The sequence below is a fragment of the Hirundo rustica genome, chromosome 6, assembly GCF_015227805.2.
Source record: "Hirundo rustica isolate bHirRus1 chromosome 6, bHirRus1.pri.v3, whole genome shotgun sequence".
NCBI classification, from domain to species: domain Eukaryota; kingdom Metazoa; phylum Chordata; class Aves; order Passeriformes; family Hirundinidae; genus Hirundo; species Hirundo rustica.
The window spans coordinates 21,414,848-21,438,900 of NC_053455.1; the positions used below are offsets into that span (position 1 = coordinate 21,414,848).

The following is a 24,053-nucleotide window of genomic DNA, read 5'->3' on the forward strand; positions in this document are numbered from 1 at the left end:
CATGAGAAATCAGAGATGAGCTTTGAGCATTGGAACATTTACTAGCATCTTAAAAAACTTGCTAGAGGTACCCAGATAAAAAGCTTCTCTTGCCCTGAAGAACATGCTTGACATGGAATTTCCATGCCACAGCTCTTGGGGATTAATGTCTGTTGGCAAAAACTGCTGCTTATATCCAAAATGCGTCCTGAGCTAAGGGAGTAAGAAACAATCCTTACGCAATGATGCCATCAATGTAGTTAGGTCTTAAAGTTCCCATGCTGAGTGAAAAGTAACAACTGCGAAAATTGTAAGATGTGCATTAGGAGTCCTGCTGAAATGCATTTAGGTATTTGAAATGGAAAACTGTTACTGACTTGCCCCAGAATTGCAGTTGTTCAACTTTAATCAGGACCAGTTATAAGGAGTTAAAAAGTGGGGAGGGTCTCAGCCTCATTCAGGCATGTAAAGATTTTGCACCTCTTCTCCACTAATCACCTCCACACCACTTATGGAGATTTGAGACTAGATATTATAAATCAGGAATCCACTCTCAGTCAGCATAAAAACAGGAAAGTGCAAGTTCAAGCTTTTGAAAACTGCTAAGAACAAAAGTGAGGTCAGAGCGTTCCTTATGGAAGCAAGAGGAAATGAGAGGCAGAGCTGTGAAGACATTGGACACACATCTACAAGACACAAAGATACGAGTGACAATCAAGCTAAAATGGCAGACTCCAGGGACACACAATGGGTAGAGAAGCCTTTCACCCCAAATACCTGCTTCTGTAAAGAAAGAATCTGTTCTACAAAACAAAGGGAAGTTCTCTATCCGTGATTTCAAAAATAACTAGTAATTTGCTTCTTTTCCTTTCCACACTGACAAAAAAAACTTGCTTTAGCAACCAAGAAAGGCTAACACCCTGGCAAGTTTGTGAAAAGTGACTTTTCTCCCCAGAAGACTCTTTCCTCCTTGTGGCAGTAGATCAGTGGACTTCAGTCATTTCAAAGACAAGCTTCCAAAGTTTCCTCCTTGCAAAGACAGTACCCTCAGTAGCGCTCTACTCCGAATCTAACGAAATCTAACAAAAGCAGAAGAAATAAAACACAAAATAACTTCCAAAACCATAAATAGGGAAGCATATGGTAGGAGAATGAGAAGAGCAGAACTGCTACTTATTTTAAGTGACAAGATCACATAATTTAACTTTCCAGGGCTGAAGCCCAGGAACATTTTGCACAAGACTTAAATAAATAAGTGTGGAAGTAGGCAGACACCTGCAACATGTAGACATCTTCCTGACTCAGCAAGCAATCCACAAGGAACAGCCACAGACAAGAACACACAAACTCAGTTTTTCTGTTTGCTATTTAGCATGCCTGCCCTGAAACTATGGCATCTGGAAGTAGCCTCCAGAAGGTTTCCTATTACTTCAAGTCATAGAAAAGCTGCAGGACTCAATAAATACCAAGGAAGGCATAATCTGTAGAGGACTATTCAAAGCCTTAGGTGATTTTGGAAAACCTCTTTTTGAGATTAATTTGGAGAGGAAAAAAAGACAGCTGGAAGATAGAGATTATTTCTAACTTCATTTCAAGTTTTCATAATCCAAATATCCACCAACGACCTGGGAAAACTCAAGCAAAGGATGCTTGGGGTCTGTGGGTACACAGCACCATCTCGTGGAGCAAATGGAAGAAGTATAAAAAATAAGGAATGATTCCAGCACTTGAGAAATCCGCAGCTTGGCTTTTTGACAGGCTGCTCTTCTAGAAGGTTAACAAATCTCTCTATCGAATTTGTACTTTATAAAAAAAGTGCACTGCAGATCTATAAAGAACAAATGAACAACAAACAACTCCCTATTTTTATCTCTCAAACTCATCTCCGTTAACATAAACACTGCAGGCCTCTTCATAATAAGAGTGTGGGCAGACAACCATCTGTACTGAATTTTATTTGCCAGCAGGCCTAGCACAGCTGTGAGCACCCTTTTCTTACAAGTCTGAATCTCATGTACTCAAGGTGGGCAAAGAAAACAAGTCTACAAATACTAAATTTGCCAGGAATAATAACGTATACTTCTCTCTATTTAGTACTGGAAAAGGAAAAAGCCCTGTTCCATTTAGAAAAAGAAGGAAACTCAGAAAAGCAGCTATTCCAGCTTTCCAGTATTTGCTCCCAAATATGGACGTATGCTTACAGAGTGTGTGAGAAGGAACAGCTTAAGTTATCCAGCTGGTTCACATCTTACTGGTTATAAATAAGGATTTCCAGCCACTGAAAGCATGAAGACCTGATTCGTTTCTACCTTATGACAGGTAGAAATTCACCTGTGCAACAAAAAGCATTTAAGTGTCTTCACTTCTAACGGAGGTAGGCAAATACAGGGGTCTCTGTGCAGAAGGGATGTAGTTGGTTTTACTTTCAGCTCCATCTCAATTATTGTGTTATACCCAGCTCCACTTTTGCCAATACTTCCAAGTTTATTCTTAGTTCATCTTGGTCTCAAGGATGAAAGCTGTTTAAAACCAGAAAGCATTACGTATATTGTCTATGCATTTCAAATAGCTCCCACAATTATTTTAGTACAGGTCCCTAAATTGTGATTTTTAGGCTAAGTATGTTCTCTGGTATGCCTAAATTAAGTTTACATGACTTGAACTAAAAATATTCCATGCATATGAGCCACCAGTAGCAATTCCACAGCCAAGTGGGGATCTCTGTGAGGATCCCTTAAGAGAAAGCACAAATTTACGTTTCAAGTGTCCATCAGGAGCATCTCTATTTCAGCATGATAGGGTAAGGGGTTTTAGCCTCTAACCTCTTCCAAATGGGACAAATGTCACTGGTAACAAGTGCAAAAAAATGGAGAGGGGGGAAAAAAAAGAGAACATGCTGGTGGTTTAGGTTTTGGGGTTATTTGTTTTGGTTGTTTGGGCTGTGGGTTTTTGTCCTTTTTTTCTGACAGTACAAAACCTTAACTCCTATGATTTAACAATGTGAAGCATAGATAATTCCGTCTGATCTCAGTTTCCACCTTTCAAGTAACTATAACAAGATGAATTTGCAGGATAATCTCCACACTGCAGCACTAAATGCTTCAGCATCATGTGGCATGTAGGATTAACATGATGCCCTGCCTAGCTCAATATACTGTGCAAATGTGCACAAGTCAGCAATAGTTCACACAGGTATTTCAGATAGCGATGCATGGCAGCTCATCTACCAAATGCGCATTCTGCACAGCTGACACTACAGTTACAAGACATCAAAATCATGTCCCATTGGGTAACTTTGAATGTTTCTGTCAAATATTATGCCCACTGACCTCAAGATAGATACTTTTTATCTCTGCCTATCACACACATGTGCAGTCACTCAAACAGATTTTCTCTTGTCCCATAACACACCAAGAGTGCCTACAACAATTTACTGGCAGTCAGATTCACAGGCAGTGCTTCTGAGCATTTTGGCTCATTCACACAGAGCCAGGTCTGCTCAGCTCATTCTGCGCTGGTAACGCAACCAATCCAGTGGTACAACAGCAAAGCAGGAAAACGAGTCTTTGATGATGTCAGCAACTGTGAGCGTTGCCTTTTGTAACATGCAGTTGGCTTGGATCCATAATGTAAACCCTGGTGAATAGGCACTTTTTGTGACAGTCTGCATATCCAAGTGAAAGACACCTGATGGCTGAAGTCTTCAGTAATAAGAAAAAAATACCAGCATTAGCCCTCTCCAGTATTTTGTGGTGTTGAACTATAAAACCATCTGTGACAGATGAACTGCTAAAGACACAGATGTTTCTATGGGACCTACAAATTGTATGATGGATGACTTGTGATATTGCTATCTATCTTCATCATTTGCCTGAGATCAGAGGGCAGAAATGTAACAGACAGAAGGTCATTTAGTACAATCTGAAGAAAAAGAAAAAAAAAAAAAAAAAAAAAAGAAACATGACAGATGGTTATGGGAAGCCAGCAACCTGACACCAGCTTTGCTGTGGTCAAGCTCTGCAAATATGTTTCAAACCAGAGATGAGAGGAAGAATAGAGCCCCAACCACACTTCCTTCAAAATAAATGTTGGAGTCTCTCTGGAAGAAGAGATATATTTGGCAGTTATCGTATTAAAGTCAGAGTCTCGTTGAGACACTCTAGTCTAGAGGTCAGTTACGGTATCTGAGACAGTTATTCAATAGACATGAGCACAACTACTCTCGCATTAAGGCTAGAGACACCTGAAAAAAGCTACAAAGATCAAACTTGGCTTTCTTAGAGATGGAGTAATTTTCAAATCTCTTTCTCTATCCTGCTCAAGACCACACTCTCAAGCACTGTGCTGGCAATATCCTGAAAGGCATATCCTAGCCTAGAGAGGCCACCACAAGCCCATGCATCTCCAGCACAGAGGTCTGTGAAGAGCCTCAGGAAGTCACAGCCATTATTATTATTAAATAATAAATCAGTCCAGAGGAGGATGAACTAACTTACGTCAATGCTTTTAAACCAAGGTTAGTTGTCTTCTTTCTCAGGTTTTTAAGTCTTTTCTGCTAACTTACACAATAAATTCATCCTTATGATGCAAAGAATCCTGAGCTTTGTTTTGAAAAGGATGACATCAACCACATCCTGCTTTTTTATTCCTTCATTTTTTCTGTACAGTTATTCTAAGACTTTCACTGAACTATGCAAAGTTTTGCTTGCCCTAAGTGTGCTGTTTTCATTGATTAAACTACCACCCATGAAAAATTTTCACTTGCTCTGTATACGCCCAAGACCTTGAAATGAACTAATGTTCACAGATTTGAAAGCTTTTTCATCTGCAGACAGCTGTTAGCTAACTGGAGTTCTGGTTAACACTGACATCCCAACAGAATTCAAGTTATATGATTATTCTTAGGATTTTTAACTGAAAAGCTTAATTCCTCCCACAATCAGAGAAGCTGTTTTGTGTCCCAAAATCTCTAAGGACAGCAAAAGGCAACTGAAATCTCAGACTCCTCTCCCAGCATTTGACAAGGCCTCAGATGTCAGTACACAATGAAACACCTCCACAAAGATAAATTAAATCCACCAAAATGTGCTCCCCTGTGCAAAGCTTGTTTCACAGGTACTCAAGCAGCCAATTTCAACGTGCCCCTCAGGGATCATTATTAAGATAACTGTAATTAAGGTTTTTTCAACTAATCCCCAATGTTCTACAGCTGAGATTATTATACCAGCTCCTGAGTAACAAGATTGCAACATAATAAAGCTATGTCCCTATATGCAGCTAAACTCCACTGGAGATCAATAGTAGCCTTCTGTCAACGACAGGAAATAATTAGTACATTAGGCAGCTGGGATAGCGAACAAAGAATCTCCTTCAGGACCTCTGACTCCTCCTGCCTTTATTTTTCTGTTAGCAATTTCCATTGCAAAACATCGAATAAGCATAAAAGATCTGTCTCTTGATTCCCTACTGACCCCAGCTTCCTCCCTTAGGCAGCCCCAGACTTACAGGCTCAAAAATCAGCAAGAAGAAAAAAGTTTAAAAGTTCTAGTACTACCTGAATCTCTCTGCATGTTGGCATTCTCTCGGCTATCCATACTAAATATTTTATGACATAGATTTGCCCACCTAATGACTGTAAATCTTAAAGGCAGCTTTTAGTCTAAGATATATAAAAACAATATATATAAATCTTAGAAACAAAACAATTAGGCACATTTGATATGTGGACTGTGAGAATACCATATCAGCTTTTGATCTGCAACTACTGGCATAAATAAGAAGTTACCTCACCCAATTAAAATAATTACTTTGTACTTATAAATATTACTCTGTAAACAAAGTCTACTCTGTAAAATAGAAAATATTTACTTCAATCCTTATCTATTTGTTCTCACCCAACAATGTAAGCTCCTCTTTGCGAAGTGTTCTCTATGCAGACAGCCTGGGAAATAAGCGATGATCACCTTGAGGCCCCGATAGGAATAAGGAGGCAAAAATGCGTGCTGTGGCAAACAGCTCTATGCTGCCTGGGAAAGCACCAAGTGAACCCTATCCCACCTCGTTAACGCCATTACACCCCCCCTTATCACACATCAGATTTAGATCAATGGCTTAAAAGCACACATGTATCACTCAACCGAGTGCTGCAAGGATGGGAGAGCACACAAAACCCAGACGGGACAAAAAAAAAAATTAAGGATTATTCTAAGCAAGTCAGAGCTTCCATCCAGGACAGTAAACCCAACACGGAAACCATATTTTCATAATCCACAGTGCGATTTACAACAGACCCATAGGGGATTGGAGGGAATGATCAAAGCCAGCTGTGTGCTCACCTGGACTAGTGACTGGGTATCCTGTTGCACGTCAGATGCAACAGCTAAAAGACCAAACAGATTTTGCAAAGGTTTTTTTTTCCCCTTCTCTGCAAAACAACAGGTACTATCTGCATACCAGATGGCACTCGAAATAACTCATGCTGATGAAACCATAGTAGGAGTGAGATTATCAAAAATACTTGGACAATACAATTGAGGACAGAAGTTTCACAGCATTGTGTGTGGGGAAAAAAATCCATTTAAAATAAAAATCCTCAAGCTCAGGGTGATTTTTGCCTATAAAATCGAACCCTACAAACATTTTTCATCATCTTTCAAAATCGGTTCTGTATCATCTTCTGTGAAGAAGCTACTATAAGAAGAAAAGAATCTTTAAAGAGTAAAATTGATGGTTGAAGACTTTTGGTATTTTTCTGAGTTTTTACATTAACTGCTTCTTAAAACAAATATGAACATGTGTGGGATATTACAAAGAAAATGCTAAATTTAAAATTAATCAAATCCTTGTTGCACTTGACAATTTAGAACACTTAATTTATTATCTTACATTCAGTCAAAAGATGTGCTTACAATTCATCATTGATAAATGGAGCTTGGAGTGGCAGAACAAACAGACACTCTTATTCTGCTGCACAACATTTCTGTTTCTGCTGCCAACTTACATCAGTGTCTTATCAGTGATTACACCCTGGGCGTTCCATTACTGAAGGAACAATTTCTGAGGCCAAATCTCTTATGGGGCAAAATACGTAGGACACAGTACCACTCGCTCAGCTACTTTTAAGATGAAAAGTGAAAATTATTACCATGACTACCAAAGAGTATCAAGTTAAAGAAAAACACTGTCAGAGGGAGCAGAGATCACAAAGAACAAAATTCCGGCAAGAGCCTTTTGTGACACGCTTATGAAAATAACATAGCTGGTGAGCACCACCAAGAAGAGAATTAACTGCTTGAACTGCTCAAAGGTTGATAACAGAGGCTGTAATCACTCCCACCTGTAAAAAGTCTCTCTCCTTCCATGCTATTGAAGTCTGTAGCACGGCTGGACCATAGCTTATGTGCTGACAGCAGCCAGGTGTGCACAGATATCAGTGAGTGATTACAGCTCTCATTCTAAATGCTCCTTCTGCCAAGCTGTTGAAGCAATAGTAATTAAATTACTCACTAGAGACCTAGCTGCATTTTGGGGATCACAAAAGGATAAAGCTGGCTAGCTTTCACTATTAAAAAAAGGAGACACTTTCATGACAGGGCACCTTGAGAAGCTGAAAGGTGCACAAAAAGCAATTTCAAAATGCACCTGTCACTCAAATTCACTCTTTCTCCCCCAAAACAGGGACAGACAAATTTCTCCCTCTAATGTTGACAGCACTGCCCATTCCCAATGACTCCCAAAGGGAATACGGGGCAAACAAGCTCTTGATCTGCAGTCTGATCTGATGTCTAACAGCTGTTACTCAAGGGAGGGGAAGTGCCTTTCAGTGCACTGAAATGAACGAGCACTCTTAAATCACTGAAGAGCTACGGCAATTATGTAGTGGGCTATTACTAAGCATCAGAAAAGGGTATGATGCTTTAATAAGAACGAACACCAGATCCTTGCCCTAAAGATGTTACATTTCTTGGCCCTGCAGGGCAAATGAAAGTAAACAGTGCTACAAAGGATGAAAGCAGGGTTCATAACCCAAATCACATTGGTACAATTTACATCATGTACTAAAGTACATGGTTCCATTTCCCTTCTTTTTTATTCCCGTTCTCAGAGGATAAGGTCATTCACTGTCAGAAGACCCCAAAGGCTTAAGTTAGGAACTCAAAATGATCCATCAGCCAGAAAACACTAGTTACAATATGTGAGACCACTAAGTAAGCAAGAGCAAAGTATGAGGAGAGAACTAAGAAGCAGGCAGAGTGTCTGACCTGTTGCAATGAAGTATGATTCACTCAAGATAAATCAGAGGTGACTCTTGCTTCATGTAGGATGGATGTCTCTGTAGTATCAAAGGCAAATCCCCAAGCATGTTGATATTTAAACAGCTGACTGGTTTAGCCATGCATGACTAATGAAGTCTATGCAGATTTATTTTCTACACACTAGCAACCTCTTGCTCTCTGACTCAGTAGCTGAGTTAGCTGGGCATATTAGAAACAAATGGGTGATAATTGAACATGAACAATGAAGAATGTTTCTGTAAGTAAATCAAGCTGAGTTTGTTGGCATTGACATTAAAGGAGGTCATGATTTCTAGACAAAAATTGGCTCAGATGCTAAAAAACACAAAATACTGAGACAGAGGGAATAGGGCTCATCTCCCAGCTGGGGGTCTGAATCCTGCAATGGAGAGCAGGAGCTGTAGCTGCTCAGTGACTCACAAAGTAAGTTTGGGGTGCAAATGGCTCATCAGCACATCAGAATAAGGCCATCATCATAGAGGAAGGGGTACTTAATTAGCCATTTGCCGTGCTAGTATTCTCTTCTAATGACTGTTCAGCTATGCAGGTGTGAGGGAAACCACTTCTGGCACTGCTGGCACTGCAACCTGGTTTATAGAGTATGCTCCAGAAGCATCAATACACTTTCATACTCATTCATTTGCTTTGTAGGGTGCAAAATAGAAGGGCATTAATGAAGAGGGATGGATCTGCTCTGAAAACCTTGGTATCTCACACACGTGGGGCTAAGGCCAGCTTCAGCCTTCCTTAATCAATCAAAAATACTCTGTGCTTTATTCTAAAGTATTGGTCTTAGATATGTTTTTCTAATTTTGATATCCTTCCTTTTATGTCAAGTATAAAAAAAGATTTTGGCTAGTAAGTCTCACTCACTATGAGTACATAACTGAAAGTTTCAAAAGCTCTTCTTGTGATGGTGCTAAATTAATGAACAATGGAACAAAGTCACCATAACTCTCTTTCCTGCTAATCCTTCCCTCCTCCAAATGTGATTCACATAAACACAGTAAAAGCATATAGGTTATGCATCACATGGAAAGGAATTGGGGAAAAACTACAACTTATTGCACAAAAAAACCCCAACAGCCCTATACATTTCTTCTCTCCCAGAACAAGAAACAAGCATCACTCATCCAAGCAATCTCATCAGAAAGTTACTTTTCAACAGGATCCTTAAAAAGCACAGCGATTGGAGGCACATGAAGATACCAACACAAGAGGACAAAAAGCTTGGGCTGCCTTTTCTCTTTACCAACCAAATGAAAAGTTTGGGGTTTGTTTTAAACCAGGTGTTTTAAACCAGGCTATTACAACCCAAAGTTTATAAATAAATTAATAAATAACCCCCCTAAAAAGCCAATCAATAGTCAGCAGATGGATTTAACTGTTTCAACAACAACATAAAACCTGTTTGAAAAGGTGCTTTATACTCTGCTTGCAGTAGTCATTGCTGCAAATCATTGACTTTTCACAGGCAAACACCTCCACTAATACATACTTGTGCTGCCCTGACAATTGCTCATGGAAAGCCTGACCCTCAGTGTTATCTCCAAGAAGCATTGAATAAAAAGCATTTTCTATGATGTAGTTTGACTTGGATATACCATTTTCATTAGCTAAATTTCCAATTCCTCTTGTTATGCATTCTCTCTGTGCAGAAAATATTATTGTTGGATCAGACAGACAAGAATGCGAATTAATTAAAGAATCTGTAAAGCTGTTCGTAGACAACATTTTAAATACAGGTCACTTCTCAGGTAGGCTGGAATGCTTAACTACCACATTTTCATCTCATATCATGGTCAGCATTAACAGAATGGAGTTCACCCCAAATGCAAGACACTTCCCTAACATTGTGGGTTAGCTTTACTTCTGCTGCCTTACATGCTTAAAGTTTCACAATTGAACAGTCTAAGCAACAGCTTGGCATGCCAGGGTTGTTTAGTATTTCTAATATTAACTGCAATACACTAACACTGACTTCCTACATCTTAGAGTAGTATGTAAATTCTTAAAATAGGTTGAAAGCCCACATTTATTAAATGTGATGCTGAAATGATTAAAATGTCTATAAAGATTGAAGACCATGGAACAACTTCAAAAATATGAGAATATATTTTAAATGGCACAGAGAACAGAACCAGTATCTCCTGAACAGCATTATTGGCTTCTATTTCTAACTTACATTTCAGGTGTTAGTACAGGCCAGCATGAAGGGCAAACCTTTAAATTCACTTTTGTACAATGGACCTTCTCAAATGAATTTGACGAGAGGAGGTGTCTGTGGGTTCCTGTTTGGGTTTTTTTAATATTGATACAGTTGTACAAGTCAGAATGAAGCATATTAAAACTGAATTTATGCCCCCACAGCTCCCATTAATTTCTTATTCTCAAGAATCTTGATTCCTACAAAGTAAAGAACATCTAAAACAGAGCTACAAGCAGCTATATCATCATTTCCACCAGGAACTTAAATCCTTGTCTTGCTAATCAATACTGGTGAACAGATAAACATGTCTATAGGTTTACAAAATGTGTCTGTCACCTCTGAAGGGTAAAGGGGAATTACAGGTGCTTCTTCTTCACCCTTCAGAAACAGCAGTTCCAAGCCAGTTGCATCTGAATTAGGAAGATTAATGGCCTAGACCTGGGACAAAAACTAAGAAGGAAAAACATATTGGCAGACCAAGCTTTACTCAGCATTGATAAGACTGAATTTCTTTGCAAAGTTTGCCCTAGCAAATAATAAAAAACCCCCCAAACATAAATCACACCTATCAATAGTTAACTTGGGATAATCTAGGAGATCATCAAGAATAATTGAAGAGAACACTGAATAATTAAAGAGAACACTATACTTTCCATTTATCTGTGTCAGAGGCACAGAAATATTCTTCATCAAACACATGAAAATTCAAATTTCCACTGTGGACACTTGACTTAATTAACAGGAATAGAAAGGCAAAATATGTACAGTAAGTCAGCCTTTTGCTATCATTTTCATTGTGTAAAACTCAATCTGTTCTATTTACTTCAGTAATCCATATTTACACAATGGGAGACCACCAATTGCTCATAAGGTAGAAATAGCCATCTACTAAATTAATAGAATAAACTGCTGTGGCCAAAAAAACATTATACCAAAGAGCCTGATGCATTTCTAAATAAAAGGCCTCTGGTTACACAGAAGGTATCTCTGCCTGCCATTAGTTGCACAAAAATCCAGTCTAGAGTATCTGCTTCAATTGATAGACATCTATACTGATTAGCAACCATATCTAAAAGGTAGGAAGGAACAGCACTCAAGCCTTCTCAACTACACAGACACAATGTATCCTAACTGTATCAGGAAGTCAGGAGTAGAACTCTATCTCAAATGCCGTGATACATGACAAAGACAAAATCAAACAAACAAAACAAAATGAAAAAATGTTATACGCACTTTTTGAAGGTCCAGGATGAAGTCTTGTCATGTTCCAGGAGTCCACACAACTTACCTTTCCAGATCATTTTGAAACCCACATCCTTCTGCATGCATTTGTAAATTGCCAGCCAGGTCTGGTAACTGGAGGCTGGTTCCTACCTTGCCCACAACACTCCCACTCATTTCAAGCTCCCTTCTCCGCATTATTTCCAGCTGCCAGCTCTAAAAAGCAGCAAGAAATCCCCAATTACAGACACAGGAACCTGGCTCTTCCTGATGCCTCAGGGCCTGTTCTAAGCCATTAGCAGCAGTTTAACAAGGGCACTGCAATGTTCCGGAGTTGTGAAGCCAAACACATTAGAAACAAACCCCATAGTATCAATACTGTAAGAGATTTCCTGGATATGTATTTAAATGCAACCCAACAGAATTCAAAGTAGTGTTTCTTTCACACGTTTGTGCGCTATGCTTAGCAAGTCTAAACTGATTGACTGAGCAAGTAGTTTGAGAGTGGGAAAGTGGGTGTCCAATTGATAAAAGCAAAGCAAAACAAAAATGCAGAAAATTGGCACCAGATCTTGTGACTCCAATATGAAATGTTTCTTCTGGACCCAAAGGAAACATTTTGAATTCCAAAACAACCCAAAACCAGACACAGCATTACAGTCTATAAATCTGTGTCAGTAGTACCTTGTTTATACAGCCACTGTCAAAGTATGAAGGCTGATAGGCCCTTCCAATATCTGTTTGAGAGCAATATGCTGGAAGAAATGGGAGACCAACACAGACAACACAATATTATGAATGACTCAGAAAAGCAGGCATTTTGGCCTTCAGCAGAAACGGATTGTCACCATATGCTACACAGATTGTCATATGTGCCATCAATTCAGTCATGTCTCAGACTTCTAGGGGAAGGGTTGCAGATATGACAGTGCTGTGGTACCAATATTGAATGGGCCTTGCTAGTACCAGTAATTAAGTTTGCCACAAATATCTTAATGTAAAGCAGGTTTTTTTGGGTTTAAAATTTATACAGTCGGTGAACCAAATTATTGAAGCCTACGGTTATGCTTATTACAGCGCTCATGACATATTCCTTTGTTTCCTGCCTTGGAGCAAGTGAGGGAGAAGGGGGCAGTCACCTCAAATAAGAGAAACAGGCGCAGTAGAGCTGAAGTGACCTGTCCCCTCCAGGCAGGAGCAAAGGCCAAATCATGACGAGCAGAGGGAACATCAAAAAGCTGATTATCTGCCCCCTAAAGGCAGACTTAAGGGGTTTGTTCAATTATTTTATCAGAGATCCTAGTAGAAGTCGCCAAGAACTTCCAATGTTTTGAGATTAAGCAAATCAATACACAAAGAAGCACAACAGTTCTTCTGCGTATTTAACTGATCACTAGTTTTAAGTGAATGTTCTCACAAACACTACCCAGCATTTCAGCATACAGCTAGCACTTCAGTAGAAGACTATCTAGAACACTACTCATTTTATATGCATTCCATGTCTTTTTCACCAAGGTTTAAATGAAATTCTCAAAGCATAATTCTGTACACAAAACCTAGACATTTTTTACCTATGAAAATATTACATACAGTATCTGCAAAGCATTCCTGCTTTCCCTGAACCAGGAATTCCATTAACATCAATTACCACTATTGGACTGGTAAAGTTAGCTTCCAAAAAGAAGAGGGGAAAAAAAACCAAAACAAACCAAAACTAACACAAACAAACAAAACCAATACATGCTGAATTGACTATTTTCATTTTAAGGAGGGGGGGAAAAAAAGAAAAAACAAACAAACAAACAAAAAAACCCCCACTGCTGTAGGCTTTAAAGAAATTTCCTAGAAAAAAATTTTGGATTTGACACTGCGAAGGTTGTATTGCAATTGAAAGAACAATGAATCATGTGTTCTCTGCACTCTCAGATAGCAGAATTCACAGGTCACCAATGGACTGAAAAATCTACTTACGATCATTACACTGGCTCCCAGAATACGAAGTCATGGAGCAATCACAGGTGAAGCCTTCCCACTGCTGATTACAGATGCCCTGATTCGCACAGGAATCTTCCTGGCAGGTAGTGCTTGGTCCTGGAGAAAGGATGACAAGAAAAGAGTGAAATAAAGCTGAGAGAATCACTCTGGTCAAGCCCTCAAAAGCTTCAATTAATCACTACCATTACCATCACAGTCCTCATGCAGAAGAGAGAAAGTACTAACCAAACACTGCTCCATTCCTGGACGCACAAGGAAGTCAGGTAAAAAGAGCACAAAGACAAGTGTACACCTCACAACAAAACTGAAAACTGTAACACAGAGCAAGGAAGAGGGAACAGCAACATATTCTCTCTTAGGCAGGTCCAATTTATATGTTCCTAACTTGCTCAAAAAATTTCACAGTAAAATAGGGGGTGATGCCATACCAACAAACATGGCCAGGTGGTTGTGCTTCCCTAGAAGTTTGATCCCCTTATAGAAATGAAAGCTAATTAATAGACCCATGAACAATGCCCCATCATACCCAAAGAACCCCGATAATCTAGATTAAAACTGAAGTTTTGAAGCCTCAGCTGGCTACAACTTGGCTTTATAGGTTAATAAAATTCAGCCAAACAAAAAACCAAACACTCTGACCTATTACATAGGTTCCTCTTGAAACATTCTAACAAAGTCCTCAGAAGGGCATTACATTTATCCACAACACTTCTCTTTTTGGACTGCTTTGCATACTTTTCGCGGAAGCGGGGAAGGAAGCAGCCGCTACTAACAGAACAGCCTTTCATTGTTCTGTGATTTGCAGCTAACAGTTGCTATCCTACTCAGAGAAGCGTTGCAAAGTCAAAATCCAAGCAACAGGCAAAAAAGTAATCTTCAGATCAGAGAGACTCTGAATGACAGTCATCCACAAGGAGGTAGCTGGATTCTGAATCATCTGAGAGCAGGTGTGAAGCTGCAAGTCATAGATTACAAGAATATGAGTTTACAAGTTACTTCCTGGGAAAGTATTTTATACTTAGCATTGTAGACAAAGGTATGTTGCTCCTGCTGTGCAGGATTTTAAATAAAATATACATATACATTTGACATACCTACTAGGCTATATCCTGTATGTGCAGGAAAAGAAGAAACAAAAGAAATAAAGCAGATAATAAAGGATCAATGGGCTAGGCTGCCTGAGATCAGTTCACTAACCACTTCCAGTCTAGGAGAATACTATAAGGACAAAGTAACAACTGCTCAACCCATCCCAGCACCTTTCTTCAAAGTCTTTGCTAGAAACAGCAACTCCACAAGACTTAATCCTTCTCCTTATTTCCTCATCACATCAACACTACCGTCTGTATTTTATAGATTAGATAGGACAGACCAAAGCAGACACAGCATTTTTAAATATTTTAAAACAAAATGAAACCCTTCAACCTCCATTAGACACCATCCATAGTGATTTCACTAAATCCCATCATTATTCAGCATCTTTGATACTGAGATTGTACACCTGGGCACTTCCGTATTTACAAGCCCTTGTAGGACCCACATCTAACTGGAAGCCTCCCAACAACTCAACAACCAAGCCAGGAATGGACCCCTAAAACTCTGATGCCGTTTCTGCTCTCCCCACCAGGTCATCTTTCCTCACTGAAAGAACAGAATGGATGAATTTCAATAGTTTTTCAGTTATCTGCTTTTCTTTACATCTCTTCTGTAATGAGAACGAACACGTGGCTCAGTAAGCAGAGTTTGACTGAACATTAACAAAAACCTGAGCTTCGTCCCAAATTTATTAAACTGTTAAAAAAAAACCCAAACCAAACAAACCCAAAAACCTCTAAATAGAAGCATAAGTGTGGTTAATAGAAGACGACAACAAAATCCCTGCAGGAAAAAGTTCACCTATTGAAAAGAAATGACAGCAGCAGCCACGGCAAGAAAACCCCTTGTTGCCATGCTGAAGGAAAGTTGAGCAGCACTTTTCAACACTTTTCTCCTCCCCTCCGCCTCTTCTTCCCACCCACCTGACTCTCATTTGCAGCCATATGAATCCCAGTGGTCTCAGTGGCAGTGTGAAATTAACAGATCATTTCTAGATTAGAATAGAGCTGACAGACTTTTCAGCGTGGGCCGGCAGGCACATGTATGTACAGGCCTCTCTCCTGCTTTTACTCCTGTAAAAATCATGAAAATAAATATATATACATGTGCATCAGGTTGTGGTCTGATACCTGCTTCAGACTTACTCTGGCCAAGCAAAAGAAGGGATAACATTTAACCATCTGAATTAGAATATTAGTTGTCATTTTGCCTAAAAGTCTAAATCATCTGAGGATAAGGAATGAAGAACTGATACCTCTCCTGCACATTACTATCCCACTATCTAACCTCAAACATGAATGCCAATACTCCTAAAGGTATAAACAAGCAAGATATCTATACCTGTATTTTAAAAACTAAACCAGAAAGCAGCTGTGACTCTATGTAAACTTGCTACAGCATCATCTATAAAGACCATTGCATAGAAGCAGAGCAGATTTTCAACAACATTTCTCCACTTTGCCTTCCCTCTTCTGAGAATGCTTCAGTCAGTAACTGGACTTGACAATGAGCATATCTTTTGTCTAGATGCTGCAAGAGAAAGGACTCTATTCAAGGAATAAGACTGCATAAGGCCCAGTACGTGTGGTTTGAAGTCTTCATATGATAGAGCCCAGAGAGCCAAAGTACTTTAATTCATGGCCTATAATATGATATCTGAATTGTGTTTAACAGAAACCAACTGTGAAGATGGGAACATCACTTTCAGCAGCCAGAGGGGGAAAAAAAAAAAAAAAAAAAAGAAAAAACCACACTGATGAGGAATTTTGAAAGCCTGACAATACCACAAGGAAGCTTGAAGCCTGATCTGCCATCTTTAGAGTCAGTCGTGACAGCACAGCATAAATGCTGGGTACTTGGCCTCACTTCTTAGTACTGTGGGCCATTTGAATCATAAAAGGATCTTTGTCTCAGAGAGTTCATCTACTCCTGCTGCTAACAGTCATTGCCTGATGTCATAATCCTCTGTGGCAACAGAATTTTCTTCAGAGCAACTAATAAGGATGTCACAAGGAATTATGATTTTGGATTAGGGAGCAAAGTGACAGAAGCACAGGAAGGATTATAAAACATGAAGACTGTGTTACCACGCACATGCCCTTTAGTGCTAATGAACAAGGAAAGAAAATGACAAACAACTTATATATAAAGCACTAGAATTGTTTCTAAATTACCAGTGCCATCAGGACTCAGGTCTATTTTTAATCTCATTCCTCTGGCAACACTAAGAGCAGACAAAGTATTTAAAAGCAAAGTTTCAGAAGCAGTCTTCACATAAGAATCTGAGATACCTCTGATTTTATTGGCTGTTCGTAGCTGAGCTTGGTGCATTGCCTTCTTCGTGCCACATGTACAGTGGAAAGAGGAGTAAGTGGGCAGTAGATGCCAAGTAAAAGTGGAAAAGCAGCCCCGCTAGCAGAAGCATTACTTGCTGTGTCTCTTCCTATCCAGGCTAAGCCTACCAACTGAGGCATCTCCTTTGGAATGTGAAATGGCAAACCAGGATTCTTCAACAATATCCTTTTTATCTTTATGTCTGCATCTCTAATTTTTACTGGAACAGTTCAATATCCAAGGACTTGCAGGATCTGAGTTTTGTTGGGTCTCCCTCCCTGGGAAGGAGACCAGTACTACACTTCTCTTCAGCTACCCATCTAGATGTATTGTTTGTTTATTAGTTGCTCTACTAAGTCTATGAAGAAAATCACCTTTGAAGAGCATAGTAGCCTGACCTCATATTTGTATTCTGCTTAGACAAATTGCTTCATCTACCCTATTTCCTACAATATCAGTTGTATGGTACATTTCTCTTTGCCCGGAAATTTAAAAAAAAAAAAAAAAAATGCTGCTGCTGCATATTGCTGAAACTTCCATGTTACACTGGCAAGAAAAGTCATTCCTTCTGTATCTTTTGAAATATCTTTACAGGAAAAGAACCTTGAGAAATAAAAGACAGTATTGTATTTATCTCTTTCAAGTTACAAGTGGAATCCATTTATATAGCAGCTTCAGGATTATAACACAACTGCTACAGGATTATAACACAAGTAGCAATAAATATTAAGATAAGCAAACCATTCTTGGCCTTGCACATAACACCTTCCTCCACACATCAAAAATTCACTTTTTTTGAAAGGAATCAACAATTTGTGTTAACATTATTGTTTCAATAAAATGAAGATCAGCAACAGGGGAAGTTCAATGGCAATATGGTTCCATTTCCATTCTTCATCTCTTAAATGATCTCATCTTTTCCCCTTGTATCTTCAGAGATGTTAGGAAGCAATAGGAAAGTAATATACACAAGACGTCTTTACAGCCTTCACAGAATAAGGTGCTTCTTTAGTCCTATAGTTCCTAAATTACAAATGCCATCCAGCACTGAAACATCTCTACCACTACAAATCAGATATTACAATCAATTTACACCTTTGATAAATCTACACCCATGTCAGCATTCCTCTTTCATAACCAGAGATAGTCAGCCTTTTTTAATTCAATCTGCAGTAACAGTTCAGCTCAGAGAGGCATTAGGTCTTGGAAACTACATGCACCAGGCAGAAAATAAACCTGTTTCAGGACTCACTCTTCCTTCAGGTTAAGTAGGAAACAAAGTTATGCCCAATAGTTTTCTAATGTTAGAATAATTTGAAAATATATTTTTCTGAGAAGAAGTGAGCAAAATTAAGTCTGAATCTCATGGAACCATCACTTTACGGGATGGACCATATCACATATACTGTAACTGCCAGATATATATTGGTGGTACATCAGCACTTGCTTTGCACAAAGGCAAGAAACTAAATTATAGTCAGGGTTCAGTGCATGATTCAGAAAGTTACATCTTATATTTTGAGTCATAGATAGCAGAAAGCAGGAATATCACAGACTAATATAGCAAACCAGAACCAGAAACCAAACAGATTTTCAAGGATTGCAAGGCCAGCTCTTCAAGCTCTCAGTTTCATACTTTGTTAGGAACTCATCATCCCTTTCATCACCTAAATAAGGTTAGGCATCTGTCAGGTTCCATATTTAAAGTTACTCATTGTCAGAAATAACTCAAAAGCCAGTGTTCTTCTGTCCTATGGAAAAATGCAGCCATTTTTTTCAGTGCCTCAATACAGCCTGACTACTTCACCCACCTGATATAAGTCATGGTGCTGAGTCATTTTGTCCCAAGTAAGTGGCTGGTCTGAAAACTTCAGGAACTGGGACTAGTTAAAATAACACACACAAATGTGCCTTCTCCCATAGAAAGCAAATCTATCTGAAGGTTACAGAAGAAAGGAATCAAGCAGCAATGGCAATTCTGTAGAAATGGATCTGCAAAGTGGTGGGATTTCCTTCCCCTCAGAGAAAGCTGGCATAAGCCTGTCTTCCTCTCTCTTGCCACATTTCCACTCTCCATTTCTAAGTAACCTAAAAGGTCATGAGCAACGTGCTCATACATATGCTGGTGAGGGAAGAACAAAAAAAGCCCAAAAGAATAAAAATCCCAACCCTAGAAGAGAAAGCCAACTGCATAAAAGGGAGTATGTCTGCACACAGAATGCAACAAGGGACAGGGAGATGCAAATGAAACAGAGGAAGTAAACAGCATTTGGACATTCAGACACACAAACTAAAAGCATAAAAAAAAATTGAAAGGGATGTACAGGGACAAGAAAAAACAGAGTATGTAGGAAAAACATCCTTCTTCACTGCAAACCACAGCAATATAAATGAATCACAGAATAGTCTGATGTGGAAGGGACCCGCAAGGATCATCAAGTCCAGCTCTTAAGTATCCTGAAATAGCCAAACTTATTTAGCAAAGGTTGGTTTCCTGAAAACCAAAAATCAACTTTATGCACTCAAGCCAAATGCTCCCCCTTAGGCTTCAATGTAATCAGATGTCTCTATTTGAAGGGCAAATATTCCTACATGGTTAAGACCTCTGTAAAAAATTGAACTTTAGATGGAATAATCTCCACAGCTGCAACATGCCTTTGGTTCTGAGGACTCTAGAAAAATCAAAACAATAGATCTCTTTTTTCAAGAACTTCCAGTTCGTGATGCATCCACTTCAATAAACATCAAAAATCAGGCTCAGGAATTCCTGAGCATGCATTCTGAATTCTCATGGGCACATGACTGACTACAGAGAACAACAGTGGCTGTGGCAAGAGAGACACAAGACTCGCTGATGTCTAATGTAATGTAATGTAAGTATAAATAACCTCATTCTAAAGTTATTTATACTCCAGTGTACTTCCAGGACACTTTTTTTCCTCATCATATTGGTCCTGGTCCACTTATATATTTCCTATTTTTTCAGGGAAATACCCCTTTCATTTACATAAACTTCAGAAATTCCCTAGGGGCAGCACCTCTCTATATCACTCACCTCTCTAAGACAAAGTACTTCAACGTTTTACAGTTAGGAACAGGTCAGAGATGCCAATAAAACATAGCTGCAGTTAGATGTTCCACATGCACAAAGCAAAATGCATCACATTAACTTCAGTCTACCTCAAGGCTGTCAAATATTTCAGATTCAATGTCTCGTATGGATCCAATTGCTAAAATTGTCTCAGACTTGTTGGGTGAGAGGGTATCTCTTAATATGCTCTTGTCAACAACTGCTATAGTGATAAGCTGTTTACTGAGTAAAACATCCTTATTCCTCCAATTTTATTTTTATCCTTTTCTACTGAGCCATAAAACACCAAACTCTAATTAAAAACATAGATGATAACCTGAAGGAAAGGTAATGGCTACCTGCCTATACCTGGAATACAGAACAAGAATATTTTATTTTGAAATGTATTATATTAGATGAGGTCAGCAATATCATCAGTTCTTCACAGTGAATAGAAAAGGAGTTTATGAATTGTGATTAAAGCTAAAAAACCTTAAGTCCAGAGATATGTAAAATGTCAGGAAGTCTCCATCTCAGAGGGTGAAAGAGGAAAATCTATGCTTTGTCTCACAACAGAACCTTAGACATAAAATTTCAAGGTGACTAAGATGATCCCATAACAGATGCCATCTGTGGCTTCAGAACTGCTAAACAGTGACCCATTTTTCAATGCCTCTGACTTCCCCTTATACTTGAGACCATTATCTCCTTTTCCATTGAAACAGAGGAGCAATATTTTAACTTTCATGGCATTCCAGAATAAATTATTTTGTACTCTATATTGCAGTCTTTACAGATGAATTGGGAAGTACACTTTCATTATCATATCTAAAAGGAATCACTTTCAGTGCCATGGAAAATATCTCTCTGTTTATACTAGTATCGAAGACCTACTAATGTCTAAAAGGCATGTTTCCTTACTTATGTCCCAGGCAAAAAGTTTACAGGGTCTCTGAGAATACCTGATTTTCTTCTTATTCTCACAAAAGCTACTCAACCTACCTGGTGGCACAGCTCCTCAACAATGACACACTGCAGAGGAGATGACTCGGCCCCAGTCTCTTGGAAAGGCACCAGGCACTCTGCACCGCCAGGGCACTGCAGACTTGACAGAATGTCTCTTTGGGGGAACGCCCCTGACATCACTGGTGCGGCAACAGCCGCTGGGGAAGGAGCTTTGTGACACAGAGTAAGCACTGACTGCTGAGACAGGGGACAAGGGGCCTCCTCATCCCCCTCAGTGTTAACCACTGCTCCTGTGTGCTGCTCTCTGGTTCCGCTACTGCGCTGACCCTCCTACAAAAAGGAATCCTTCCTGCCCAGATTATGGCTTGTAAAATGCCATTCTAAATATTAAGGGAATTTGGGGCTTTTTTGTTTTATTTGAAAATCCAGAAAATCCAGAAAGTTATTTCTGTGGGGTTTTTTTCAAAATCCAATTTAAAAAAAAAAAAATAAAAAACCAACAAAACAGATTTTACCTCCTGATCTCCCTCCTTAAGATCAGTACTAAAGAAATTAAGTCAGCCTTCTGTTTTTGAAAGCTCTGAGAGCCTTCTACATTTTGATGCACAGCAGCTATTTGCCTGATCATTAGGCTTTTCAGGAAATCAACTGGTGCTTTTATGGCTATTCAGAGATTGATACAGTCAAACCCCCAGATCAAAAGAAGCAGCTCCATTTCTTGCCATGTTCTTCTTCAACCCAAAATCCCCCTCCAGAGGTGCTGGGGTTTGCCATTCCATTCCTGTCTTAGAGGTGTGACTCTATCCAGTAAAAGGCACCAAATGTTACATAAAAGCATCTTTCATTGAAACAAGTAACGGAGAAGAACCTTCTCTACCTTGCAGGTCAGCTTTGGTCAACTCAACTTTGTTAGCAAAAAAGAAAAAAAAAAAAAAAAAGACAATAAACAACATGTTAGTAAAAAAGAAGAAAAGCCAGGCTAACATCCCTTTGAATAAATAAAAGGAACTGGTATAACTCTCACAGCCAACACGCATAATCAAAACACGCAGAAATTACAATGTAAGCAACAAGGGTGCAGAGCGACAACGACTACATTAATGTAACCAACAGATAATGAAACCAAATAAAAAGAGAAGGAATGCATTTCATTCAAGCACACACAAAATCACAAAATTCACAGATAATGCAGAGAGAAGGAAAAACATCACATTCTTTAACCCATCTCTCAGCATTTAAACTAATTTTAGAGAAATTTTGTCTCATTTGAGAAATACCTAGAATCCATTTAGGTAAAAAAAATCTATATGATTTTTAGTACCTCAGTCAAGCATATATTTAGCTTGGCTTTTTGTCCAAAGTGGATTTATTGCCAAAAACCCACAGAGGACTGATAACTCAACAAGACAAAAATTTCTTTTTATCCAAAGAACTGATCTCGACACTGGATATAAGTGACAGTAACACCTTGCCCCCTCAAAAGCTGTCACCTGCTCATGGATTTCAACACATCCTCAAAAAAAAATTACATCAACAGGCAAGCAGACCGCTCAGGCTTTAGACTCATATAGTCTTAATCAGTCATCAGGGCAATCAAAAAAACAAAGAGTACCATCTCAATATTTCACCTAGGTCAGAATTTTACCTGTGGTAAAATCACAGTCCACACAGAAAAAAAAAAGGTCATAGATCTGCTATGTCTGACTGTCTAAAGATCCAAATACACGTTCTGAAGACTGAAGAGCATTAAAATCAAAACAATACCACTGATGCTCTTCCATGTAGGCAACAAGGTTTCTCTTCTTTTTTAAAATTTTGTTTGGACTTCCTTTTTTTTTTTTTTTTATTTTGTTTGTTTGGTTTGGCTTTTTTAATGGAGACAGTTTACAAGGAAGTCACATAGATTTTGGTGCATTATACGTTTATTCTAAGTTTTCTCTTTCAGAATGGAAAAAGTAGAGGACAAAGATGGGAGCACAGGCAGCATCTCCTGAACCCCCTACCTCTGAAGGTTAAATATTTCTATTACACAATAGGAACAACAAAACACCAAATCATCAACCTCATTGCTTAAAAGATTATTGCTTAAGAAGTGCATGCTTACCTTCTTAACCTGTTCTTAAAAAGTTCTAATATCGCAGATGACACTGAAGAAAGACTGGTAGCACTCCTTTCCCCATTGTCTTCTTTTATGCTTACAACCCAATAAATTAGAACTGACACATGCAGATGCCATTTCCTGTGCTTCCTAAGAATTTAACATTTTGAATCTTTGCTGTTTCACGGCCTATGAATGACTCAGGATAGCAATTATCCTCCCTTTTGAAAGAGTCAGAATTTTCTTTCCATTTTTGAAACTGCTTTACTACATAAAGCTATAAAATACCATTTTCCTTAAACAAAATTCAAAGGAAAGAGGGAAGGAGTAAAAAGAAAAGGATGCATTTCTCCATGCATCTTTTTCAACACATATTCTAACAAACATTTTCTCTGTAACACACAAGTACTTTTCCTACTTCCCTGCACCTCATTTTCTTTGCAGCTAAGAGAAAAGCTCATATTTGTTCCATAAATCCAGTAGGACTATGAGAATAGAATACAAAAGTAAGGAAAAGGAAAGATGTCAAACCATCATGGAGTAAATTAATGCTCCACTCTTCAATGGACAACCTTTGATTCCAGAGAGAAAGTGAAGTATGACCAGATTTGAAGTTTCTCTGCTGAGCAGATGAAGGGTGAAATCCTTTTTGACATTATCCTGCTGTGAGATTTTAAGCATGAGATTAGATTTGCTGTTTTCCACATACTGCTTAGTATGCAAAATGTGTTACTGATTACCCAGCCTGTATGTGTCGTTCATGCTTTTTATGCACCAGCGAATTCCAAAGGT

At 38.8% G+C, this 24,053-nt stretch overlaps 1 protein-coding gene across 6 annotated transcripts in view; it reads right to left on the bottom strand.

The window, feature by feature from the left end:
- Positions 1–24,053, bottom strand: part of NRXN3 (neurexin 3) — a 985,585-nt gene that overhangs the window by 501,916 nt on the left and 459,616 nt on the right. For all 6 annotated transcript variants that reach the window (XM_040066048.2, XM_058420836.1, XM_058420835.1 and 3 more), the window contains one exon: positions 13,675–13,794. In XM_040066048.2, coding sequence (XP_039921982.1) covers positions 13,675–13,794 — 120 coding nt within the window. The remainder of the gene's footprint in view (positions 1–13,674; positions 13,795–24,053) is intronic.